Below are 27,035 nucleotides of genomic sequence, written 5' to 3'. Positions count from 1 at the left end.
AGTTCCCCACTCCCCACGGCATCTCTGTCCTGCACGTTGAGTGTCCTGTCTCTCCAGATTCCTTGCGTGTGGCACAGTCCCTTGCTCTTTCCCCGCCTCTCCGGTCCTCCTGCTGTCCCTAACTGCTGTAGGATGACCCTCATGGGGCGGCGTCCCATGTTTCCGTGACCCACGGGGCAGGCGGTCTCGGCAGGAAAACCACGCAGGACGCCTCCTCTTCAGCTCCCCCGTCAGGAGGCACAGGTTACTGACCCAGGCCGCCACGGTTCCTCCACTCCCTTTTCCTTCCGCAGTTGAGGACGATTTGCTGGGAGTGTATTCTGCGTTTGTACTAGCAAACTGCTCCTCATCAGACATTCTCCCGCCCGGCAGCAGCCATCGCCCTCAGTAACAGCTCCCGCCAGAGCAGCCGCGTCTCCGATGGCTGCTGGACGGTATCCTCTCTCCCTGCCAGCCCTTGTCCGTGTGTATCAGTCAGCGTTCTGTGAGGTGGAGCTTTTCCTCCCACCGCCCCGCTTACAGGTGTATCTGCGTGTCCACATGTCTGTGTATTTATATCAGTGTGGACTCAGAGACTCCTCTGTTCTTCACTGGGGTTTTAATCCAAGCCTAGCATTAGTTAGTTCAGTGCTCAGATCGTCCCCAGTGTAGCCAGTAGGTTCCTGGTCAAGCCGGTTTCCCGTCCTTTGGACATGCCCCACCCCCCATCACTCGCTGGGGATTCTTGGGCAGCAAACTTGTACTTTCCCTGCCACAGCCTTCGCAATCCGTCAGGGACCCGAGGACCCTGAGAGGAGGAAGATATGCAGAAGCCAAAGCTGGGGTCCTTCTTGCCACTGGAGTGTCCTTGCTTCCAGGCTCTCTCATTGGACAGAACTAGAAAGTATGGGTGTATATTACACATGGGTGTGTATATGTATTTCCATAGGTATAGGTGGGTACATAGGGGTGTGTGTGTGTGTGTGTGTGTTTTATAAAACCATGCGTTCACACCAGTACCTCCAATTCAATAGCTCAGAGTTCTTCCTAACCTCCGCTCTTTCCTTGTCTCTAAATTTCTTCTCCAGAAAAAAGTTCAGCGCCCTGTCTCCTTATTTCCTCGGTCAGCTTTCTTACTCATCAGTTTGCCGTATGCAGCCGACCACACTGGCTCTGGACGACCCTCAGCCACCAGGCCTCCCTGCCCTCACCTCTGTCAGTCCCCCATACACATCCTCTGCACCGCCCCCATGCCCTCAGATGGCCACTCCACCCCATGGGGAAGGAAGGGGTAGGGTAGGAGAGCTGGGTTTGGACAAAATGCCCATGGGACAGCCAGGAAACTGTTGGTTCACAGGCCAAGGGGTCAGGGTCAGAGGGCAGGATGCGGGACAGAGAGAGAACTAAGGGCTGAGCAGGACCAGCCAGGACGGGGCAGGAGACCAGGGTCAGGCTTCCGGGCTCTTCACACATGGCTGCTGCCTTGTTCCTACCCCAGCTCTTCTGAGACAGCTCTGGGCCCTTTGAGCCCAAGGACGAGGGATGTGCTCTATCTGGGAGGACAGAGCCTGGGTTTGAGGTACCAGGAGACAGACCCCCTGGCCACCATACCCCACCTCCGCCACCAGCAATCTCTCCGCCTTGCCTCTGCAGTGGCCTGCGGGCCTGGCACCTACTTCAGCGGGGATCCTGGCCAGTGCGTGCCATGTGCCCCGGGGTCCTACCAGGACAGGGACGGCCAACTCAGCTGCACGCCATGCCCCAGCAGCGACGGGCTCGGCCTGGCTGGTGCCCGCAACGTATCCGAATGTGGAGGCGAGTGTGGGTCCCCCCTGGAGGGAGGGGCTGGTTGGGGCGGTGGGGGATCTGGTGGCATCTTCCTGTCTCTACTGAGGTCCCCAAAGCAAAGGCCCAGTCCCTGGTGAGAGTCTGTAAAGCTCTCTGCCATGCGCAGAGCCTGTCATGGCTTGCAGGCTGTGACACTCACAGAGGGCACTGGTGCCCAGAGCAGCTGTGTGCCAGCAAGCATGGGGCTGTGCCTAGTGCACCCGAGAATTGCAGCATGCAGTTTGGAAAGGACTTTACAGTTTACAAACACTTAGTCACGTACGGGCGAACGTACTGTCTATGATGGAGGTACGTAGTGCTTTATGGTTGACCAAACGTGTTACACGGTATGGAGCACCGCACCATCATCAAAAGGCTTTATGGGGGGGGGGGGTTCCATCTACTTGGCAAGAACGGTTCTCTCCATGAAGAACTTTACAGTTCGCCCTATAGATGGTTTAGAAAGCCCTTTTTCAGTTTACCAAGCACGACTTGGTTTGCAAAGAGCTTTTCCAGTTACTGCCTCACTTAACCACATCTGTGATATGGGCTCACACCCCCACCCATCAGCCTCCCTTCCCCAGCCATCATGGGGACCACCCAAGAGAATGGGTGGGGAAAGGTGTGCCTGCCAGGGTGGGTGGGGGATCCTTAGGACAGTAGAGACCACCAGCCAGCCTTCTCTGGGGTACAGAAGAGATCAGAGCCCAGCCCTGAGTCCCTGCAGGCTAGCTGGCTGTGCCCTCCAAGAGTGTGGTCTCTGCCCTTAGCAGGGACGGTGACTGAGATCAGAGAGCAGCCACTGGTAGGAGCAGAGAACTCAGGGCCTGGGCCTAGAGGGTACTCAACCCACCCCTCACTCAATGCCAAAGCACCCTCTGCCTCCCGACTTAATGCTGGGTGTGGTGTTCCCTCCCTTTGTCCCAGCCATGCCCTCAGGCACCTCACAGACCCCCACTCCCCCTGCCCTGGCCCAGCCCTGCAGACAGACAACCCCAGTCAGCCTGGACCCCAGGTCCTCATGTGGAAACCACAGTGTGGCCTGCACCCCAGGGGGACCCCCTCCAACCTCTCCCCTCCACATGTGGGGTCCACACTCCCCAGCTCAGCAGCCAAGCCACTTGCTCTTCAACTTGTAGCCCTTCTTGCTAGTGGGAGAGGTGAAGCCAAGCCCGGCCAAGGCCCCACAGTGCCTGAGCCACTGGCAGCATCCAGACTGGGGGGCAGGCCTTGTGCAGCCCAGGCTCCTTCCCCCAAGTTCCCCCCAGCCCAGCACCACCCCCAGCCGTAGTGCCCTTCCCCAGGACAGGTGAGGGTTGAGAGCAGAGTCTGGACCAAGGCATCTGGACCTTCCGCCAGCCTGAGCCATGACCTCTGGCTTCCAGGCCAGTGTTCCCCAGGCTTCTTCTCCCCAGATGGCTTCAGGCCCTGCCAGGCCTGCCCGGTGGGCACGTACCAGCCTGAGCCTGGGCGCACGGGCTGCTTCCCCTGCGGAGGAGGTCTGCTCACCAAGCACGAGGGCACAGTCTCCTTCCAAGACTGCGAGGCCAAAGGTGAGTCAGCGGGGCCATGCAGGGGCGTTTCCCTCAACACCTCTCACTTCCCGTGTGGCAGGTCTCCCAGGGCAGAGCAGCAGCCCCGAGCTGCCAGCACTGGACACGGTGATCAGCACTGTGCCACACCCTGGGACAGGGACAGCGGGGTTCCACACAGTCCCACCCGAGGGTCTCAGATGGGAGAGCCAGGCAGGCGCAGTGGTTACAGACCGGAGCTTTGAGCCTGGCTCGAAGGAAAGTTTTTTTGGGGGGTGGGGAGTGGAGAAATGCAGGGGTGGCGAGGGCAGTGGGCGAGGTCAGAGCTTACCTGGAGACCCTCCCTTCAGGGCCGTGGGGGTCCTGCTGTCCAGCTGCAGCTTCCCCTCCATGGCCACCAAACCCCCCTGATGAGCCTGCCTCCCCTTCCACACGCTCCCACCCTGCCAAGGGCCTCTTGCCCCCACTGACCCTGATATTCTTGGGAACAGACAGACAGAAACCTCCCTTCTAGGAGAGAAAACTCCACCTACCTCCAGTTCCTGCCAGGATTTCTCCTTCTTACTGTGAACCTTGTAGAAAGAGTGTCTGGACTCCACTTCCTCTCCCCCTCACCCTCTCCCAAACCCCACTAGTCAGACTCTCACCCCACTGCCCCCCAATCATTGCTTCCATCGAGGCTGGAGCCAAGTAGCTTGCCAGCCTGCATCTCCCGCAGCCCCAGGCCCCACTCAGCCTCACCCACCCACCCTTCACCTGATAGTGCTGGGGTCCCTGGCCTGGGCACTCACTCCGGAGTCTGGAGAGAAAGAGCATCCAGTGACCCCACTTTCTGTCCCCAGCCCCGTCTCTGTCCTGAACTCGATGCTACACCCTCCTGCTGGGGGACAGCCCCGGTCATATCTAGCAAGCACCTGTCACCCACGGGCAAGAGACCCTCATCTTTGCTGCACAGCCCCCCCCCCAGCTGACACCAGCTCTGTCCTGCCAGGTGCCCAAGAAGACCTTGGAGTCCCCCTGAGTGCTATTTCTCTGACCTCACATCCAGTCTGTCCGTAGCCCCTGCTAGCTGCTCTGACCTCTGAGCACCCCACTGCTGCCCCCTGAGCCAGACCACTGCTACCTGTCCCCCCCTCCCGGCCCCAGAGCTCCCTCCCAGAGCAGCCGCCAGGACCATGCCATGGCTTCAGGTGCCTTCTCCCCTCAGAGCAAAGCCTAGCATGACCCCTGGACCCAGGAGCTCGTCCCCATGGCCTGTCCCCTCTGGCCATGCCTGTCACCCACACGGCCCCCTTTGGGCCCAGCTTTGCCGCCGCCTCCCCCCAGATAGCCTCACAGCCAGCTCCAAATGCTCACGCCCCCACTCAAGATCCCTGCACCCTTGAGCAGCCCACATCTGCCCTTACAACATCTCATGCCCCATTTATTGCCCCCGAACACATGCACCTTGGGGCCGGGCCTCAGTCTGTGGAGCTCATGGCCCAGCTCCCGGTGGCCCACCGTATTCCTCACGCTGTGGACAGGGCCCGGACTGGGCTCGGGTGATGGGCGGCCCCTGGGCGCTGAGACAGACCTCGGAGGCAGGGAGGCGCCGGGGGGAGTGCCCCCTGCCCTTTCCCACCTGCCCACCCACGCCGACCCACAGTGCACTGCTCCCCGGGCCACCACTACAACACCAGCACGCACCGCTGCGTCCGCTGCCCCGTGGGCACCTACCAGCCCGAGTTCGGCCAGAATCACTGCATCAGCTGCCCGGGCAACACCAGCACGGACTTCGACGGCTCCACCAACGTCACACACTGCAAAAGTAGGTGCAGCGCTCCCTGCGGCCAGGGGCTGGCAACACAGGGGTGGGGCGTTGGGGGCGGAGTGAGCCCTCACCCACATGGGTCAGCAGGACCCTGGGGACTGTGCCTGGCGGGCCTGCTCAGGGCTCCGGGCCTGCGGAGGGGAAAGCCAGGTCCCGGCGGGGAGGGGGGGCCTGCGGGGCAGCAGCTGACGGCCAGGCCAGGCCGCTCTGAAGCTATGCGCAGCTGGGCTGCCAAGTGGACGCAAACCAGCCCAGGGGACAGGAAGCAGACGCAAAGTGTGGACAGGCGTGGAGGCACGAGAGGAAGACCAGACGGCCTCCTCATGGCTGTGAGAAACTCAGTTTAGCCAAAAGAAATGTGGGCAGTGTAAGACGATTTGGGAAATAGATACCCCAGGCCCTCATTTAGCAAGTCCTGTGGGCATAACAGACTTTACCTTAGATATCTTTAATTCATTTTTCGGAGTCCTCTGGGACAGATTTTCTGGTCTTGTACCCTTCCGCTAATCAATTTCTAGCCAGTTACCCCTTTCCTGGGCTGCTGGTCATGTCTGGGACGGCCCAAAGGCCCATAAAGGGGACTTAATCCTAGAGGTGGACACGGCCCCTCTTCCCCCGGGGTGTCCCCTGGGGCTCGCAGCCTCTATGGGACAGAAGAGGAGGCACAGTGGTAGAGCTCCACAGAGACGGGGTTTAAAATGTCCTCATGAGTAAAAGTGGAGAAAGCAAATAGGAGGGAAGCTTCTAGACGATGGGGCAAACATGAAAGGTTTTCCAGAAATTTTGATGTGAGGTGTTTCATAAATGAAAACGTATGAGAAAATGATGTATATTTAGTATTTCTGTTCGGATCTCTTTACAGACCTAAGGTGACTTCTGTAAGGTTGAGGCTAGGGGACCATTTAGCTCATAAAGATGTCGTGTTTGGCCTCTTGAGGATTACGCAGCTTAGCTAAAAAAGGAAAGAAAAGGAAGCATGTCTCTTTTTCTTCCCTGGGCTGCCTGCTTGTCCCCAAGCCTTCCTGAGGGGAGGGCGACCACACCGGGCACCTGGCGGGCGCTCAGGGAGCGTGGAGTGCGTAGAGGTAAAGAGGAGGCGGGGATTCACTGAGCGGGGGTTCACTGGGCTTTCACACCAGCCACCTGCAGGAGCAGGGCTGGCAGGGGAGCTGACACTGGGTGGTGTGGCACAGGGGAAGATGGGAAGACGACCCTGTGAGAAGAGCAGCCCAGGGCCGGGCTAGCTGGTGGGGAGGCCGGGTGGAGGCGGGCCAAGGGGCCGTTGCGGGCCTGCCCGCCAAGGTCCTCATGCGGCCAGCCTGAGCAGGCCCACGTGGCCCCGGTGCCCACAGACCAGCACTGCGGCGGCGAGCTCGGCGACTACACAGGCTACATCGAGTCCCCCAACTACCCCGGTGACTACCCGGCCAATGCCGAGTGCGTGTGGCATATCTCACCACCCCCCAAGCGCAGGATCCTCATTGTGGTCCCTGAGATCTTCCTGCCCGTCGAAGACGAGTGCGGCGACGTTCTGGTCATGAGGAAGAGCGGTACGCATGGGTCAAGGCGGGGCAACGGAGGGGCCGCCCAGGGTCACCTGTGGGTCGGGTTCACAGCCCACCTCTGTCTGACCCGAAGGGCTCTGTGCCAAGGCGTGGCAAGCGTGGGGTGCGCCCTGAGTCCGGTCTCCATGCTGACCACAAGCTCGTCTCATCCCAGGGGTCCCACCTGTCCTGCCATGCCACCCAGGGTGAGGCCCCAGGAGCGACCCCTGCTCCCCCCACCTCCTGCTCCTTCTGAGCTCAGGGGCACACACACAAGACACCCCAGGGTCAACAGCCTGTCCCTCCCCCTCTGGGAGTTCCAGCCTCCTGGCCCATCACCCCTGTCAAAGGGGCCACGAGCAGCAGGGCGGCCCTTGGCAGTGGGTGAGGACAAGTGTGTACCCAGATGGCCACAGCAGGAAGAAAGGTGGGGAAGCCCTTGAGTACCCCCAGGAACCAGGCTGAGTCCCTAATATCATGAGGACGGGGCCCCTCACTGCTGTTGGCAGGCCACGGTGCCCACAGACAGCACACTCCAAGTTGCAACATCAGGGAAGAAGGAGGGAGATGTAGGCAGACACAAAACACTCCTGCCCACTTGGGTCTGGAATGTGTCAAGGCACAGAGACTGAGCAGAGGAGAGAGATTGAGGGGGGTTCTGTCCACTCCGTTCCCCTTGTTCTTTGTTACCATGTGCGAGCGTCGCCCACTCCAAGTACGTGATAAGCCAGGAAGCCCGAGGCCAGAAAGGCAGGGCGCCTGCCCAGGATGCCACAGCCCGTCAGAGCCTAGCCCAGGACCATCTTCCCCACCTCCTCTGTCACCAGCCCCCCTAGTCCCCAGCGTCCACCCCTCCACCATCTGCCCACAGAGTTGAGCTCTAGGAGGTCAGGTTCTCCTGCCTCCAGGGCACCTCAGGAAGGCTCCCCGGGGAGCAGTGAGGAGGTGGGGCACCCTTTGGACAGCCCCACACACCCCAGGGTCGGCAGGCTCACCTTTGTTCATCTGCTCACAGGGAGAGGGGACTTCCCAAATGTGACTCTCCACCCCAGCTCCCGCTTGTGCTGGGTGTGGGCATAAGCCCTGTCCTGGGAGAGTAGTTGGCTGGAGAAAGACGGTGACAAGCCGACAGAGAGGGGCAATAACAAAGGGTTCAACAGGGCAGAGCAGGAACGTGGTAGTGTGAGGATGGAGCAATCAGGGAGGTTTCCTGGTGGAGGAGGCACAGAAACCCGCTCTGCAGGATGAGTAGGAACCGGGGTCGAGGGTGGGGACTGGCATTTGAGGCAGAGGGCACACAGGTGGGGACTAGAGCTGGACTGTTTGGGAGACTGGGTGTGGGAGCTGGGCCGCTGACCAGGTAAGGGAAGCATGTGGCCTGAGGAAGGAGGACAGGGGCCAGGTGCAGGTTGTGGGTCAGCCAGCCACTCAGCACCCCCTACTCTGTCCCCAGCATCACCCGCGTCTATCACCACCTATGAGACCTGCCAGACCTACGAAAGGCCCATCGCCTTCACCTCTCGCTCCCGGAAGCTCTGGATCCAGTTCAAATCCAATGAAGGCAACAGCGGCAAAGGATTCCAAGTGCCCTATGTCACCTATGACGGTCAGTGTGGCTGCACTGTGTGCCCGGCCCAGGCTGGCCCTGTGGACACAGAGGCAACAGACATGTATGGGGTGGGGGGTGGTGCAGATGAGGGAGCATGGGTGGTGTCTGCGGCTTTCAGTGTGATGTACTGCCCAAGCAGGGTTTTGAGGGTTGAATAGGAGTTTCTAGCTAGCCAAACCTCGATGAAAACAATTTGGGTGGAGGATACAGAGGTTCAGAGGCAGAAGTGCCTCTGGCCAAGGTCTGAAGTCTGAAAGCAGAGCAGGGGGAGGCAGAGGCTGAAGGTTGAGGGGGAAGCAGGCAGGGCCTGGCGCCCTCACCTTCCCTCCTTCCCTGCTGGTGGGTTTCGCAGAGGACTACCAGCAGTTGATAGAAGATATCGTTCGCGATGGACGGCTCTACGCCTCGGAGAATCACCAGGAAATTTTAAAAGTGAGTGAGCTTTTTTACGGGAAAGGGTCCATGTGATCCCAGGATGGTGGCATGTAATGATCCAGGGCATCTGACCTGCAGGAGGGCTGAGATGAGCTCCCCGCTGGCGTCTAGCCCGGGACCTGGTGACCGGTCTCTGGGCTCCTCACCAGCTGCCAACCTCACCGCGGTGGGAGCTTAACTTCCTAGAATCCGCCCCACCTTTGGGACTGCCTGCCTCCTCATCTTGCTCCTGGCTTCGAGAAGCAGAGCCACCTTGTCACTGAGGGGGTCTGTGTCTGTCACGCAGCAGGCACTGGCCAGCGCGGGCCCTGAGCCAGGGCTTTGCTCGGGCTCTGGGGAGATAGACTCCCAGCCTGGGAGCTGAGGTGGACGGGGCTACAGCGGGGTTGGGTCCCCTGGCTGTCACGTCCCAGCTGGGTGGCTCGCAGAGTGTGGGTCTTCCAGCCCCAGGTCGGGCCCAGTCCTGCACACAGTAGGCAGTTCGTAAGCAGAGAGTTTCCCTTCTGGAGCCTGTCTGTGTAGTGGGAACCAGAGGGTCGTGCTGGCCTCTCCATCAGTCCCTCCTGCAGACGATGCTGGCTCTCCTCCTCGCCCCTCCCCTGCCTCCCTGGCCCTCTGCCCACAGCAGCACCCTGCAGCCAGAAGCATCTCTGCAGAACTAGAAGTGTTTCCATCACTTTGGATAAAAAGCTTGGCCCACGAGGCCCAGCTGGGCATGGCCCCCACCTGCCTCTGAAGCCGTTCTCAGGCCTCCACCCTCCCTCTGCTCCCTGGCCTCTGTCCTCCGTGAGCATCTGCCTATCTTGCTCTTGCTGTAGGCATCCCTCCTCTGGGCAGCTCACAGACTCCTAGAGTCCCACATGGCCCTCACTCTGGGCACCTGTCAGCCCTGCAGTTGGCTGTGGTCTAGGATCATTTGGTCCCCAGGCTCCCTGGAGGAGGAGCAGCTGCAGGGTTCCCGCTTGACATGCTGGCCCCAGTATGGGCACCGCGCCTAGCACACGGGAGGAACTCTTGAGTGTTTCTCAAGGACGAGGGTGCGAGCGTTCCTGTGAGAGAGAGAGCGTGAGTGTGCGCCAGGACGGAGCAGACCCTGGACAGCGAATGTGGCCAAAGTCTCGGAGTGACGCTGAGACGTGGTGCAGACAGCCTCTGGCCTGTGCTGGCTGCCTAGACCCTCCCCGCGCCCTGCCCTGAGATCCACTGCGGCCCGGCTCTTAGGGGTCACGCTGCAGCTCGCCTTCCTCCCATGAAAGAGCTCGCCGGGGCCTGGGGCTGAGCTTTCAGACCTCTGTTGGCCTCAAAAGCCTCTGCCTTGGCTCCGTGTCCTCTGGTTTCAATGCGATGGTTTGTTTTGGTTTGATTTTGCAGAACTCTTTTTAAATAAAATATTATTAGAATGCCAAGAGTTAAAACCAATAAACTATTTTTAAAAAATCAAAAAATGGGGTGCCTGGGTGGCCCAGTCAGTGCAGAGTCTGACTCTTGGTTTCAGCTCAGGTCATGATCTCAGGGTCATGAGATCAAGCCCCGCGTCGGGCTCCGCAGTCAGCAGGGAGTCTCCTTCTCTCCCTCGCCCTCTGCCCCTCCCCAGATCATGTGAGCTCTCTCTAAAATATATAAATAAATCTTTTTTAAAAATTAAAAGCAATTCATGGTGAAGAGAGTCTGTGGGGCCCTCCTCCCACTTCCTTGCAGACACCCCACAGGCCCCTCCAGGGCCCCAGACATTGAAGAGCTGAGTGGCCAGGGCCCTCAAGCCTGGCCTCGGCCCGCATCCCCCGTCCTCCGCTCGGCCTCACCACCCGCCTCCCGTGTGTTGCAGGACAAGAAACTCATCAAGGCCCTCTTCGACGTGCTGGCGCACCCCCAGAACTACTTCCGGTACACAGCCCAGGAGTCCAAGGAGATGTTCCCGCGCTCCTTCATCAAACTGCTGCGCTCCAAAGTGTCCCGGTTCCTGCGGCCTTACAAATAAAGTGGCCGAGCTGCCCTGCGCGGGGGTGGCCGGGCGTCCGGGCGTCCCGACGGGGCGGAGAGAGTGCCTTCCCTCCCCAGGAGAGGCTCGAAGGAGGCTCCACGGGCCTCCACGCTGCCTTGGGAAGTCACCATGGCGTCTGCCCTTTGGAAACGCAGACCAGCCCGCGGGAGTGAGACCACGTCCAGGCAGAGACGCCGGCCCGCTGCGCTCCTCAGATCGCCCCACTGGGAAAACACTGCTTACGGCGGCTTTTCTCCCTCCCTACCTCCCTCCACCTGTTCCTGTTCGATTCAGGACGGCACCCCCTCCTGAGCGGCACTAGCGGACCCATCCAGGCGGACACCCTCTGTGCCGCCGCCAGGCAGCCAGGTTCTGGGCAGAATGCACATTTGGGGGGTCGCACATGGCCTCACCTGACGTCTCCAGAGAGGGGGGCGTGGCAGCCTCTGTCTCCAGGCAGGCTCTGGGAGGCATCATCTGAGACAGGAAGCCAGGCCGTGGGAGGAGGGGCGTGGGAAGGCATCTGGGGAGCTTTGATAAGCCGGTGTCTGCACCTGCTAGCCATCCGCACCCCCCCCACCACTCCTCCAGCCACGGGCCTGGTCGTAGGCGCCACGTGGTGGGGCTCTAAGGATTCTATGATGGGACAGAAAAGAGCTGCTAGCGGAGGAAACTGTAGATTTGTGCTTTCCCTTGATAGAGCATCTAATTAAGTACTATATATATATATAAATATAAATATAAATATAATATACTTCTATTTGTGGGTACTTTAGGAAAATCCTCTTTAGTAACTGTAGATATGAATTGCGACCCCACCTCTTCCCTCTCGAGCTGTTGCCGGCATCCCCCCCCCACCCCACCCAGGTGCTTGCCACCTGTTTCCATGAGTCCGGGAGGCTGCAGGGTGGGGAGAAGGCAGGCTGGTTCTGGACACGCTCTGGCGTACACATTCTTTGGGAACTGGGCTCCGATGATTTGCTGGAGTGTTGCCCTCAGGTGGAATGTGGTGGAAGGCAGTTTCCCTTGGACCCTTTCCTGTGGGTACTGGGGCCTTGCAGTAAACCTCAAAGGAGGCATGTGCTGACTCTGAGGCCATGACCTTGGGGTCTGCTGTGGCCTCGTGCCACAGGGAAACAAGGCCTTCCCCACATGAGCACAGGCTGGTCCACCGGGAGAGGCCTCAGAGGGCAGCAGCCCACCCCTTTATCTTACCAGTGAAGAGAACGGGCCGGGGAGGGCACGTGGCCAGCGTCCAGAGGCCTGGCCCCGAGAGAGCCATCGTTTTTCTGCTGCACCGTGCTGTGCCCCTCCGAGAGTGTCTTTATATAAAGAGAAGTCCACAGTCTGACCCAGTTGCCTGGTGCCCCCCTCAGCCAGGAAGCCAGTGCCGGGATAGAGCCAGAAAAGCCCCGTGGCACTGAGTCCTCACCTGCTGGCCGACTGCCGGCTGCCGCCTGTGGGACGTGCATAGGAAGTGGTCTATATCTGCAGGCTTAACAAATGTTCACAATTCCAAGAAACCTGGGAGAATCTTAAAATGAACCACAGTCACCTGTCCCAGTACCTCTAGGTTGTCTCCTCCTGCCCCCACACCCAGGCTGAGCGATGGGCGCAGTCTGAGATCCGTCCATAGCACGCTGTGGGTGGGGAAGCCTGGAGCCAGGCTAGTGGGGCCTGGGGGTCGATGACAAGGCAGGCTGCGAGGATTTCACAATCCAAAACAGGGTTGGGAGCTCAGAAATCATTCCCTGCGGCTGCCCACGTCAGCAACGGCAAGTCCACAGTTTGACAAACCTGCCACCAGCACCTTCTCTGCCAGAATCCAACTCAGGTCAGGAAGGGGCCTGGTGGGCAGGTCAGTGTGAGCCCTGAGCCCCGTCTGGGCCCGCACCGCCCTCCCCTGGTCACAGGCCTCGAAGGCCAGCCTCCGGCTCCAGGAAGACCCCTGGCTTCCCTCCCGAGCCACTGCTCATCCCCAGAAATTAGACGAGTGCCCCCCGGAACGGGCCCCCACTGACCACCCCCCAGGCGAGGGGACAGGGAGGATTCTTTTTAATGTTCTCAAAACAGAGAGGACCAGAAGAGCTCTAACCTTTCTTGAACACTTCTGCCGCCCCTCTGGGTGGTTTCCAGCAGTCGACACTCACAAACCCTGCTACTCCACCAGCCCTTCCAGTGGGAGCCCACCCATGTTCTGTGGCTCTCCCCTCCACTGTGGTCAGACCTGCCCGGTGTCCCGCCAACAGAGCAGGACAGATGTGGGGCCCCTTGACCTTATAAGTACCAGGTAGCCAGCCACCAGGCTAATTAATTTGCCAGCTACCAACACATCCCCATCAGTCCCCCACCCACGCCATCAGGGGCACTCAGAGTCCAGGGGTGGGGTCTGTCCTTGATGTCAGCCCTCAGCCCCACCCTGGAGAACTTGAGGGTCTCACCTGTTAAAGCTGGAGCTGTCCCTGGTCTTCGGAGCCTGGTGGCCTTGGGCGAGCTCCCTGAGCAACAAAGCACGTCTGTCCATGCTCCCGTGTTGCGGCAGCTGGTGGCAGATGGGCTGCTGGAGGTAGAAAGGACGGGGCCCAGAGAGGATGGGTCCCCGCAATGGGTCCCGAAGGACAGAAGCTCAGGATGAGGGTGCGGGAGTCCCGTGCTGCCGGAGGGAGGCTCGAGATGTGGACGGGCTGAGCCAGAAGGAGCACTCCCCACACGCGGATGGGACGTTGGCCTCAAGCAGCTGCAGCCACAGCCACCGCCGCTCCTTGCCTGGCACGGACCCTCAGCGGCTGGCCAGTCGATAAACTCCAAGGAAAAGAGCCAAGAACAAGCTTCCGGAAGCAAACCTGGCCCAGCGGGCCGGGACTGAAAGGTTCCAAGGCCTGGAAGTCCCGAGGAGCTTGGCTCTGCTCCTTGCAGGGTGGCTGGGGAAGCCCCCCAAGGATGGCTGTGGAAGACCGAGGTGCCACCACGCCAGGCGCCCAGCGGCAGCCGGCAGGTGGGACCCAGGAGTGGTGGACCTGGAAGAAGCCCTTCTGCCCCGCACCCCTGGCACCTCCTGGCTCTCTGCTTCCGTGGAAACGTGCCGAGAAAAAGAAGAGACTGTGCCTCAAGGTCCAGTGGCCAGCTGGGCCCTCAGTGAGCGTTGGGGCCACATCCTCTGCCTCCGAATTAGGCCTATTTTCGCTAGCTACGCTCTTGCCTGAGCCAGAGCCAGAGCCTTGCCCCCGGGGAGTTGTGCTGGCCTCTCTCTTCCCCCTTGGGCTCTCCGCTTAGTCTCAACTCGCCCCAGCAGGTAGCCTTGGCCAGTGGTGGTGACCTCGCTCTGCCCAGCTCTGGCTCCCCAGGGGCAGTCTTTGCCAGCCCCTCCTCACCTCTGTGGTGACAGAATCGAGGAGGCCGTGGGGCCCAAGGTGGCGGCCTCAGACAGCTTTCCCACCGGCCATCCATTGGTTTGGGACACGCAGGTAAAGGAGAACTGTAACCCGGGCCAAATAGAGAGAAATGGCCCCAAGAGGCCGATTCTGAGAGCCCAAAGACAACTTCTTTCCTTCAACCCTTAAAACCTGTGTTTCCTACCTGAACCCTCATTCCCCCAGGGACATGGCCAAGATCACCCATTTTCCACAAGAGGCCCCTGACTGCTGGAGCAAGAGTGGGGACCTAAGTGACATTTTGGAGGTTGGATAATTACTCATATGCCTCCACCCACCACCCTCAGCAGGGAAATAAGATACTGAGCTAAGTTAGGTCATTTAACAAACATTTGCTGAGAGCTTACTGTGTGCCAGCCTCCTAGAGAGGAGGAGAGACCACAGCCATGGGGTTGGCAGAGTCCCCTGGAAAGTCCCTCTTGGTCCCAGAGATAAAGGTGACTGAGGCTGGCCTGGGGGTGGACAGAGCCCAGTGTTGCTCAGGAGACGGCAGTCCCTCCCTCCAGCACCTCCCAGCACCTCGCAGTACCGTGGGTGGGGATGGAGAGCGTGGACAGCGGGCAGAGCAGAGCAGGGGTCATAGAAGGAGTCCCGAAGTCCATCTCCCGATGTGGCCGTTCTCCTCCACCAGCAGAGAGAGACACAGAGGAGAGCTCAGCCAACATGCCAAAGGCAGAAGGATCGACATTTGAGACATGCTACCCGTCCACAGGGAGAGTCAGAGCCCGCAGCTCCTCTTCTCCTGTGGCCGCCTCTGGAGGCGCTAGTTCTGAGTGCCTGCTGTATGCCAGACACGGTGTGGCTCACAGCTCGAGTCAGCCTTACCCAGGCTGCCTTGCTCCTTGGAGAGGGCAGCAAGAGAGGGCAGGCCATCCCCAGGCTCAGACGCCACAGGCACGGCCACGCGTTCCCTCCCAGCACCCTACACAGATGGCCCCCAAAGAGCAGGACCTTCCGTGTCTCTGAGCACCCCCCAGCCCCCAGATGGGCCCTCTGAAATTGTGTGCCTCGAGTCTCAGCAGGAGGCAGTGAAAGGCCTGAGCGCCCCCCCCCTTCGCCAGGCTCTGGGGGGCAATCCTCAGGGCCCTGCAAGATAGGCGGGGCCTGATGCCCCTAGGACACAGGTGGGAGGCCGTGTGACCTGTCCCAGGCGAACAGCTAGTAGCCGGTGGAACCGAGACTCAAACCCAAGCCCATCGAAACCCATGGCAGGAGATGTCTGTCTGTGAGATGTGGACGACTGAATTGTTCGGGTTGGGAAATGCGCTGGGGAGCTCCGGGCCCAGGACACGGCAGGTAGAGAGGAGGAAGGTGGAGGAGGGGTGGACGGAGTGACCTCCCCTCCCTCTGGAACAAGCGCTAAAAACTCAGAGGAAGCCCGGCTTCTGCCTTCTCCCCTGCATGGACAGGATGGAAGTGTCCATTCAGATTTGGCCTTCAGGGCAAGCTAAGCTGCAGCCTGGGGTTCCTGCGGCACGGCTCCCCTGCTGGCAGCCAGCCCGGTGCACCCCCGCACCCCCGCACCCCCGGAGAGACGCTGTGCGCCCCCCATCGGCCCCTCTCGCAGGCTCTGTTGCACAAACATGAGACAATGCTGGTGTCGCTCAGCCCACGGTGGGCTGAAAAGCAGGGGCGCAAAGAGAGCTCACTGATGCCCAGTACTTTGTTTTCCAGTTCAGAGGCCACATAGATCCCCAGGAAAGGTCTGAGTCCGCTGAGATCAGAACCTTGAACAGCCTGAGCAGACCCGGTCCATACGGCTCTGGAAATGGGATATCTGAACACCACTGGGGGCCTGCGGTGGGGGGGGCAGAGATGGGGGCAGAGAGCTGGGCCCTTGTTCCCCCAGCCTCCACTTCGGGTTCTGTGAAGGCGCTGTACTGTTCAGGCACTTGGGCCTCCCCTCTGTCTGTAAGAGTGACAGATACCAGCGCAATCATGTTTTTCCTTTAGTCGCCTCAAATATTCAAGGTTTTGTGTTCTCCACCATGTTCATACATATGCATGTAATTAAACATTTGCGGAAATCACTTTAATAATAAACAGGAAATGAACCTAAATACTGCTCCTTTCTCTCATTCATCAGTGGTCATGATCAGAGAAGAAAGGTAACTAGAACCAGAAAGTCTTTTCAGAAATTCTTTGGCTATTATTTCGGGCTACAAGTAAAGGAGCCGGGGTAAGCTTCCGGAGGGCAAAGCAGTAGGTTTGAGATGTGCATGCAAAAAGCACCCAAAGTTAGGGGACAGATGTGTTCCTAGATGAGCTGCAGGGAGGTGGACGTCTGACGCTCCAAGTCCACGGCTCCTCATGCCTGGCGCCCGAATCCCGAGATGCTCCTCTCCACTGGGGCTTCAATCTCGGAGTCATGGTCAACGTGAGTCTCAGGGGATCTGGGACCCCTCCAAACTGGGCGCACAGTCAGCGCTGTGCTTCTCGGGGACAACGACCCATGGCTTTCATCAGATTCTCCAGGAAATCTAGAACGCCAAAAAGTCTGATAACCATTCCCCTCCTCAATAATGCGGAGAACCTTCTGGCCTCATGCACCCGGCAGGAGAAAATAACAATTTCATAAATGATACTAATATTCCAAATCAGTGACAGTAAATGGCAGACTTGTTTGGCTTGTTTGGTTTTTGGTTTAACACGATGATTTGAAAGTCTGAGGGCATTTCTGGAATATACCCAAAAGAATTGAAAGCCGGGTCCCGATCACATATTTGCACACCCATGTTCATAGCAGCATTCCTCACAACAGTCAGAAGATAGAAGCAACCCAAGTGTCCGTCAGCGAATGAGTGGGTACACGCATGGTCCATCCACGCCACTAACAGGATTCAGCCTTGAGAAGTGAACAAGCTCGGACACCAGCTACAACGTGGCTAAACCTGGAGGCGGTGGAGCTGAGTGCGAGAAGCCAGTTACAAAAGAGGAAATACTGCGTGACTCCACATACTCGAGGTCCCTATAGGTGAGGTTCAGTGGGGTCCAGAGGAAATGGCCAAGGAAGAATTCTTCTTCTTCTTTTTTTTTTTTTTAAGATTTTATTTATTTATTTGAGAGGGAGAGAGAGAAGCAGCAGGGGAGGGGCAGAGCGAAAAGGAGCAGCAGACTCCCTGCTGAGCAGGGACACCGACCCCCGCAACGTGGGGCTGGATTCTGGGATCGGGACCTGAGCCGAGGGCAGACGCTTAACCCACTGAGCCACCAGGTGTCCCAAGAAAGGATTCTTGAGCAGTCTTTGGTGCAAAATGGTGGTTTTATTCAAGCACGGGGACAGGACTCCTGGGCAGAAAGCACTGCCGCCGCCCCCCGCCCCCACTCTGGGATTGGTGAGGAGGAACTGATTATATACTTGGGGTTGGGGGAAGTAAAGATAAGGGCAGTGGCAAAAAGGACTTTCTTATGCTAAAGAAAACACACAGGGTGCCAGAGGCCTTGCCAATGTCAAACCGAGGCTGTCCTCCCCTCTAGTAGGGCATTAAGACAGTAGGGAGCTTCCTGGAGGAAGGTTATACTCTGCCTCCTGGAGTACTTGTCAATGAGCTGAAGGTTATAAGGACATTTAATTTTATCTACATTTCCTTCTGCCTTTGTTTCCCATCTCACCTAGAGGAGACAGCAGAGTAGTGGGCGGTCAGGGGCTGGGAGGGAGAGAGGGGGAAGGGGGAAGGGGAGTAGTTCAGTGGGGACAGAGTTTCCGTGTAGGAAGGTGAGAAAGTCCTGGGGACGGACGAATGGTGGTGACGGTTGTAAACAATGATTAAAATAGCAAATGTTGGGGCGCCTGGGTGGCACAGCGGTTAAGCGTCTGCCTTCGGCTCAGGGCGTGATCCCGGCGTTATGGGATCGAGCCCCACATCAGGCTCCTCTGCTATGAGCCTGCTTCTTCCTCTCCCACTCCCCCTGCTTGTGTTCCCTCTCTCCCTGGCTGTCTCTATCTCTGTCAAATAAATAAATAAAATCTTTAAAAAAAAATAGCAAATGTTGTCTTATGTGTATTTTACCACAATGTTTAAAAGGTCTAAGAAGCAAACGATGACATCCACTGAGCACACAACACACTGGACATTTCTGTGCCTTCCCCCCCAAAGCGTCCACAAAAACAGGCTCAGGAGTCGGTGAAGCATCTGCCTTCGGCTCAGCTCATGATCCTGGGGTCCTGGGATCGAGCCCCACATCAGGCTCCCTGCTCCGTGGGGGGTCTGCTTGTCCCTCTGCCCCTCCCCATCTCATGCTCTCGAGCATGCACACGCTTTTTTCTTTCAAATAAATCTTTGGGGGGAAAAAAAGAACGGGCTTGAAAGATGAGGCCTCTCTTGGGCTGGAAAATGAGCTGAGAAGCAGCCCAGCTCACAAGTAGGAGCGAAATGTGGGGTGAGTGTGGCCTTGCTCCCCAGTTCACCAAGCCCAAGATGGATTCTAGGTTTCTCAGAGAGAAGGAGGCCCCCATTCCAGCGCCGTCCAGCCTGCTCGGTGGGCTGTGGGGACTCTGGAGGAGGATGGCCAGTTAACATTTGAAAAGATGTTCAGGGGCGCCTGGGTAGCACAGTCGTTGGGCATCTGCCTTTGGCTCAGGGTGTGATCCCGGCGTTCCGGGATCGAGTCCCACATCGGGCTCCTCCGCTGGAAGCCTGCTTCTTGTTCTCCCACTCCCCTGCTGTGTTCCCTCTTTCACTGGCTGTCTGTCTGTCACATAAATAAATAAAATCTTAAAAATAAAAAAAAAGAAAAGATGTTCAACCCCATTAATAAAAACCGAACTACACATGAAGACAACAGAGAGACACCACTGTGGCACTGGGCTGGCAAAAATGAAGCGGGATCCATAATGCGAGTCAGAGCGGGTGTGGGTGAATGCTGCGGCTGTGAATGGAGAGGCCCTCGCACAAAGCCTCGCGTTGGTAAAAGCAAGCTGGCAGCGGAAGACGGCAGCAGAGTCACACGATCATTGTCTAGCAGTGACCGTTAATCAGCCACAGCAGATCTGCCTTAGACACGGGAGGTGCCGCTTGTCCCGCTGAGCGGCGGGTGACATACGCGAGTGTAGAATCCCTGTGTTGTTCACCTGAAACTCTTGTGACACAGTAGCTTGGCTACACTGGAATTCAAATTACATTGAATTTTAAAAAAACAACAGCGCAATGTACAGAAACAAGACCAGGATGTCTGTTCTCATCACAGCGCGGGAGGCTCTCGCCAGGACGACTAGACAGGAGAGGAAGGAAGTCATCCAGGTTGGAGAGGAAGGACAGCTGTCTCTGCTTGCAGATGGCCTGCTCTTGTACGTAGAAAATCTTAAGGGATCTGCAAAAAAAGCTATTACAGCTAGTAAAGGAGGTCAGCAAGTTTACCGGGGATAAGATCAATCTGCAAAACTCAGCTACATTTCGGGGCGCCTGGGTGGCTCGGTCGCTGAAGCGTCTGCCTTTGGCTCAGGTCGTGATCTCGGGGTCCTGGGACCGAGCCCCGCATCAGCAGGCTCGCTGCTCCGAGGGGAGCCTGCTTCTCCCTCTGCTCCTCCCCTGCTTGTGCAGTCCCTCTTGCTCTCTCAAATAAATAAATAAAAGCTTTTAAAAATCAATTAGATTTCTATATGATGTGGGAAACAAAGACAGAAGGAAATGTAGATAAAATTAAATGTCCTTATAACCTTCAGCTCATTGACAAATACTCCAGGAGGCAGAGTATAACCTTCCTCCAGGAAGCTCCCTACTGTCTTAATGCCCTACTAGAGGGGAGAACAGCCTCGGTCTGACATTGGCAAGGCCTCTGGTACCCTGTGTGTTTTCTTTAGCATAAGAAAATCCTTCTTGCCACTGTCCTTATCTTTACTTCCCCCAACCCCAAGTATATAATCAGTTCCTCCTCACCAATCCCAGAGTGGGGACGGGAGGGGGGGGCGGCCGCAGCTCTTTCTGCCCAGGAGTCCTGTCCCCGTGCTTGAATAAAACCACCATTTTGCACCAAAGATGTCTCAAGAGTTCTTTCTTGGCCGTCGGCTCCGGACCCCACTAACACACCAACATTCAAAACACCACAGCGTATTTACCAGCAATGAATAATCTGAAAGTGAAATTAAGGAAAAAATCCATTAGGGGCACCTGGATGTCTCAGCTGGTTAAGCATCCGACTTTTTCTTTTTTTAAGATTTTATTTATTTATTTGACACAGGGAGAGAGACAGGGAGAGAGGGAACACAAGCAAGAGGAGTGGGAGAGGAAGAAGCAGGCTTCCCGCCGAGCAGGGATCCCAATTCAGGGCTCGATGCAGGGCGTGATGCGGGGCTCGATCCCAGGACCCTGGGATCACGCCCTGAGCCGAAGGCAGACGCTTAATGACTGAGCCACTCAGGTGCCCCAAGCATCCAACTCTTGATCTCAGCTTAGGTCTTGATCTCAGGGTTGGGAGTTCAAGCCCCGCATTAGGCTGCACGCGGGGCATGGGCTCCACACCGGGCATGGCACCTAGCAATGACCCAGCAATTCCAGGCCTGGGCGAGTACCTCCAAGAAAACTGAAGTATGTTGACACAAAATGTGCACATGAATGTTCACAGCAGTGTTACTCATAACAGCCAAAAAGTAAAAATAATTAATTAGTTAATTAATTTAATTTTTTTTTAAAAGAGCCAAAAAGTAGAAACAGCCCAAATGTCCATCAACTTCTCTACAGACAAACACAATGTGGAAAAGCCCCCCACAAAGCGGTAGTGTTCAGCCATGTAGAGAAATCACATACTGATCCACGCTAACTTATGAATGAACTTTGCAAGCGCTATGCTCCGTGAAAGAAGCCAGTCACAAAATCCACATTCTGTGTGGTTCCATTTTCATGAGCAACCAGAACTGGCAAATCCCTGGAGACAGAAAGTAGATCAGCAGCTGCCAAGAGCTGGGAGGGGTGGAGAGTTTCCTTTTCATGTGATGGACACGTTCTGGAGTTAGACCATGGTGATGTTTGCACACCACGCAACCTTGCGAATGGACACGCTCAAAACCACAGGATTGTATACTTTAAAGAGGCGACTGTCACGGGATGTGAATTCGTTCTCGGATACGATAAGCAATAGGCACACAGCTCTCAAAATCCCTGAAGTCTCTTGAATGATGTCTTTTGGGTACTAATGAAGGACTGGGGGCTGGGCCCCGAGAGCTCCAGGGTGGGGCTGGTCACCAGGAAGACCAAGACATAGTTAGAGGACCTTCCAGCTCCACCCCCTGACCTATGGCCAATGATTTAACCCATGGTGGTTTACGGAATGAAATCTCTATAAAACCCCCCACATAACGAGGTTCGGAGAGCTTCCAGGTTGGTGAATGTGTGCAGGTTCTGTGAGAGTAGCTTGCAACCCTTTCCCGACATAGACTCGGCCTTAATTTTTTCCTTAAGATTTTATTTATTTATTTATTTGACATAGAGAGAGAGAGAGAGAGCACAAGCAGGGGGAGTGGGAGCAGGAGAGGGAGAAGCAGTCTCCATGCCAAGCAGGGAGCCCAGAGCGGGACTCGATCCCAAGACCCCGGGATCATGCCCTGAGGCGAAGGCAGACGCTTAACCGACTGAGCCACCAGGCACCCTAGACTCTGCCTTATGCACCTCTTCCATCCTGCCATTCCTGAGTTGTATCCTTTATAATAAGCCGGTAATAGTGAGTAAAGCACTTCCCTGAGCTCCATGAGCCTTTCTAGCAAATCATCAAAGCCAAGGAGGAGGTCACGGGCACCCCCTGAATTGATAGCAGGTTGGTCAGAAGCACAGCTGACAACCTGGGACGTGTCTGGCATCTCAAGGGGGTGCCGTTTTCGGGACTGAGCCCTTAACCCGTGGGGTCTGTGCCGACTCCAGGTAGACGTGTCAGAATCAGACTGAAGCAGAGAGAGGTGGAGAACTGGCTGGTGTCGAAGATGGGAGCAAAAACAGTCGGGATCTAAGCAGGACACAACAAAACATCACAATGTGGAGTGAAATGAAAGCTTCATGAGCACATAAGTCGTATCTTTAATCTGAAAAGCAAGCAGAACTAAATAATCTATTGTTTAGGTAAACACGGCCACATGCGAGGAAAGAATTTTCTGAAGCGTGGAGGTAACCAGCCTCCCCTCCAGCGCAAGGACTTCCTTCCAGGAGACAGAAGGGAGTATGATGGGGAAACGTGCAGCACTGTCGGTGCTTGACCACTTACCTCTCTCTCCTGGTAGACGCGTTCAGTATTTCACTGGCTAGCAGAGGGAAAGCGGGGGTTTGAACCCCTCTCCTTAGGAAGCTGCCAGCCTGGAGACCAGCCTGCAGCCTCACTGTGGACTCTCCCCCTGCTTGGAAGCCAACTGCTTTCTCTTTAGTTGAGCAACAGGTGAGGTTGGGTTTAGGCTCCAGGGTGTATGAAGAACGCTTTTTCTACTAGGAGCACAGCCCTTGGCAGGAGAAGCTTTCAGGGGCCAAAGTCACCCTGGGCTTGTGATTTTCTGGATAGAAGTTCCTTTTTCCTCTCTCTCTCTCTCTCTCTTCCTGGTGGCGAGGGCAGCAGAGACAGCAGTTGATGTCGGTGAAATTGCACGTTCAGTGGCTCCTTAAGGGAGAACCACGCAGCTGAGACCCCCCAAAATGAGTTGGAATTAAGGAGGGGAGTAGAGGGCAAGAGCCTCCAGGCAGGAGGAACTGCGAAACTCCTGAGACCCCCGGCAAAAGCTGGAGATGGCCAAGCAGCAGGACTCAAAGAGGGAGGGAGGATGTGCTAAGAGGAGGCTGGAGAGGACAGCAGGGCCTTGGAGCCCTGAAGGGCCAGGCTTTTCCTCCTGGGCACCAGGTAACCACGCGAGATTTCAAGTGGAGACCTGATACCACTGGGTTTGCATTTGGGGAAGAGAATGCAAAACGGGACTGTCCTGTGAGAGGGGTGGGTCAGGGATGTTCACAGGACCCAATCATTGTGCAAGAGAAACACAGACACTCAGGATCCCTTTCCCAGCGGGAGTGACCTCTGAGAGGAAGCAGGCCAGGGCTGTTACAGCTGTTTTATGACTACAAGGGGACAGCCTAGCAGAGAGGAAAGCCAATGCACAGAAGAGCAGAGCTGAGAGACAAGACAGGAAAACTGGATCCCCGTGATGCTTGTGCGCCCCTTGAGCAAGCCGGACCTAAAGCCCACATGAATGCCGATCTTATGTGTTATGTGGTAGTTCTGGCTGCCATAACAAAATGTCACAGACCACATGGCTTAAACTACAGAAAGTTATTTTCTAGAGGCTGGGAAGTCCAAGATCGAGGGGCCAACCCATTTGGTTCTTTTCTCTTCCTGGCTTCTCACTGTGTCCTCACTTGGCATGGACAGGGCTCTGATATCTATTCCTTTTGTAAGGGCATCAGCCCTATCGGATTAGAACCCCACTTCTATGACCTCATTTAAGGTTTATCACCTCCTCACAGGCCCTTTCTCCAAACACGGTCACACTGGGGGTTAGGACTTCAACATGTGAATTTGGGAAGATACAAACATTCAGCCCATCACATGGTGTGAGCCAGTAAATAACCTTTATCCTTAAGCCAGTCCCAGTTGGATTTACCGTCCCTTGGCGTAAACTCCAGACTGATAGAGAGGGGAGGAAGGGGGAGGTGTCAGAGAGGACAAACAGGTTTTCATACGGTTACTCATCACTAAATAATTATGAGTATGATCTATGCTATCTACATAGGCATAAGACTATAACGCATGAGAAATTATACCACATGGTTTTTCATGATGTTCGGGTCAGTGAAGCCGGTAATAATTCTTACCGAGTTCCAATATAATAGCATTATGCACTGAATCTTCAGTGAGGTCCTGCCCCCGTCTCCCCACCACCTGATTTGTGCACTGTTCTGTAGCCTGCGTGGCATGAGGCCTCGGGGAAAATGACAGGGCAGGTATGCATGAGAGGTGTGTGGGAGGCAGAGGCTGAGGGGTCCTGCTCTGGGCTGTGCAGACAAGTCTGAACACTTTTGCTGCAGCAGACCGCCCATTACATGGTACAAGTTCTTCATTTGTATTTTGTTCTTTTCCGGAGCAAGACACTTACAAAAACGGAGTTCACATTTTCTTTAAAATTCAGTTCTGAAACTCCATTTCTCGAAGTCGATTAAGAAATTGAAGCTGCCAGAAGGTATTTGTTGGCTTTTACCTTCCACTCTGGGGGCTGAAGAGATGTCACTAACCAGAAGCCAAAACAGATGACACAATGCTGACTCAGAAGCATCGCATCTATTTCAAAAGTTAGTAAGTCTTTTCAAAGGCTGTGCCCGGAAATGGGTGAACACACGTGCAGCTGCAGAGGTGGGTTGACATGCTACTCCTTACGTCACGACTTCGTTTAGGTCAAATGACTGTTTCTACACTCATTTCACTCATTTTTCTAAAAATTTTTTAAAGATTTATCTGTTTGAGAGACAGAGAGCATGAGCAGGGGGAGGGGCAGAGGGAGAGGGAGAAGCAGACTCCCCACCGAGCAGGAAGCCAAAAGAGGGGCTCGATTCCAGGACCCCTTGACCATGACCGGAGCCAAAGGCAGACGCTTCACGGACTGAGCCACCCAGACGCCCGTGATTCATTCTTCTAATTCCAAGTTTTCCTGTCCTCCTTTGGAAAGCAAAGCCATCACTGAGGGTGTGTTGGCTCCACGGGCCGAGCAACTGTCCCACAGAGGATGCCAATGTGTATCAAAGTCGTAAGATGGTTTTTTTCCCATCCAATTCATGGAATCAATATTAAGCTTTTGGAAATTTATTCTATCCAAAGTGATGAGGAGAACAAGGGCAAAAGAAATGCAGGTAAACTCAATTTCCTTTCAGTTTGCAGCCCACTGATAAATACCTGAGTCGGGCTGAGTGCGACATTCTCAAGAAACTCACAATTGTCTTAAGGCTTTGCTAGAGGCAAAAAGCAACCTTAGCTTGACAAGAGCCAGATCTCCAGGATCCTGTAAGTCTTCTTTAGAAACACATGAATATCCGTTTGGAAACTTCCTTTATCTCTAATCCCCTCCCAACTTAAAACTATTTAATCAATCACTCCTCATGACCCCAGCAGAGCTCCTCCTGCCCACGGATCCTCTCCCCGTGCTTTGATAAAAATACCTTTTTGCTCTGGAAACATCTCAAGAATTCTTTCTTAACCATTCATTCCTGGCTCACATCACAAAGTTAAAAACCAACCTTATTGTGGACGATAAGCACCTAGGGGCGCCTGGGTGGCTCAGCTGGTTAAGTGTCTGCCTTTGGCTCAGGTCATGGTCAAGGGGTCCTGGAATCAAGCCCCTCTTTTGGCTTCCTGCTCAGTGGGGAGTCTGCTTCTCCCTCTCCCTCTGCCCCAACACCTGCTTGTGCTCTGTCTCTCTCAAATAAATAAATAAATAAATAAAACTTTTAAAAAATGCTACTCAGCTAAATTCAGTTAAAAAGTTGAACACCAAAGGCATTTTTTTAAAAAGATTTTATTTATTTATTTGACAGAGAGATAGATAGCCAGTGAGAGAAGGAACACAAGCAGGGGGAGTGGGAGAGGAAGAAGCAGGCTTCCAGTGGAGAAGCCCGACGTGGGGCTGGATCCCAGAACGCCGGGATCATGCCCTGAGCCGAAGGCAGACGCTTAACCGCTGTGCCACCCAGGCGCCCCTCTTTTGTTTTTTTAAAAGATTTTATTTATTTGACAGCGAGAGAGAGAGGTGCAAGCAGGGGGAGCAGCAGGCAGAGGGAGAAGCAGGCTCCCCGCTGAGCAAGGAGCCCGGATGCAGGACTCAATGCCAGGACCGTGGGATCATGACCTGAGCCAAAGGCAGACGCTTAACGACTAAGCCACCCAGGCGCCCCCCCAGAAGGCATTTTTTTGCAACGAGAATATTCACATACAGCTCAATAGCACAACAAAAGGGACCAAGGTTCTTAGTAAATTAAGAACCCCATGGAGCAGAAATGTACTTGGAACTGGATGTGGTTAGTAATTTCATCCAAACAAGCTGTAAATTATATCAACTGAATTAGAAATCATACTTGTCAAAATTCACAAATATTTTTTTCACAATTAGAGCAATTGAACTACAAAATTTCCATGACAAAGCTGATGGTAGATACAAAAAAGTACTTGAGCATGGCAGGAACGTTTTTTTCCTGTGCCCCTCACCAACTTACTTTGAAGTGTGAACCTTTGCATACCAACGTTATGTGTCCCAGGGACACTGAACAAGTCCCTGGAACTGGCGCATTTTCTCCAAACACAATTTAAAACTCTTAATCGAAGTATTCAGTAACGGAAGCACCACAAAAAAAAAAAATTAAAATTAAAAAAAAAACAGCCTTCGCGCTTTTTAGCTAATTACAACGATTGCAAAGTTGTAAACACAACAATGAAAGGCGGAAGACCTTGAAAAAATAGAACGTTCAAAGCAAGATTTTTGAAATTCTGCTAATCGCACTCAGAATACCGCCTCTTATAAGAAACACCACCGGGCTTAACTGAATAAATTTACATATTGAATCCAAATGTACAGAAATTGGGAAGGGCCACTACTCTACAGCACCTAAATTTGGTGAATCGTTCAAAAGAATCAGAGATCCCCTCCCACCCCTGGGGTCTTCAAGGCGTCAAAGGCGAGTCCGCGCCGGCTACAGCCCTGTCTCCAAGCCTCAGGTTCCTTTTCCGGACAGTGTGTGGAGTCCCTTCCTCTTCCGACCGCGTGGACGCTGCACAGCCTCGCTCCCGGCATCCCGCGGGGCAGCCGCGGGGCGAGAGAGAAAACACCGCCCCCAGCCGGCGCGCGTGCGCACACGCCGGCAGCGCCAAGCCCCCAGCGCGCCGCACGCCCGCGCACCCCCCGCGCAGGCCCGCACGTTCACGCACTCGCGCACGCGCCCCTC

The 27,035-nt window shown here is 55.7% G+C and overlaps 1 protein-coding gene across 1 annotated transcript in view; it reads left to right on the top strand.

Moving 5' to 3' along the window:
* Positions 1 to 16,208, top strand: part of SCUBE1 (signal peptide, CUB domain and EGF like domain containing 1) — a 137,364-nt gene extending 121,156 nt beyond the window's left edge. The window contains exons 17-23 of the mRNA XM_011230029.3: positions 1,633 to 1,794; positions 3,192 to 3,359; positions 4,984 to 5,145; positions 6,501 to 6,698; positions 8,146 to 8,298; positions 8,654 to 8,733; positions 10,562 to 16,208. Of these exons, the coding sequence (XP_011228331.1) occupies positions 1,633 to 1,794; positions 3,192 to 3,359; positions 4,984 to 5,145; positions 6,501 to 6,698; positions 8,146 to 8,298; positions 8,654 to 8,733; positions 10,562 to 10,714 (1,076 nt within the window). The 3' untranslated portion in view covers positions 10,715 to 16,208. The remainder of the gene's footprint in view (positions 1 to 1,632; positions 1,795 to 3,191; positions 3,360 to 4,983; positions 5,146 to 6,500; positions 6,699 to 8,145; positions 8,299 to 8,653; positions 8,734 to 10,561) is intronic.
* The last annotated feature ends 10,827 nt before the right edge of the window (positions 16,209 to 27,035 follow it).

Source organism: Ailuropoda melanoleuca, chromosome 15 (genome assembly GCF_002007445.2).
Source record: "Ailuropoda melanoleuca isolate Jingjing chromosome 15, ASM200744v2, whole genome shotgun sequence".
Lineage (NCBI taxonomy): Eukaryota > Metazoa > Chordata > Mammalia > Carnivora > Ursidae > Ailuropoda > Ailuropoda melanoleuca.
The sequence above is the reverse complement of the archived record's forward strand: the minus strand, read 5'-3'. Positions and strand labels throughout refer to the sequence as shown.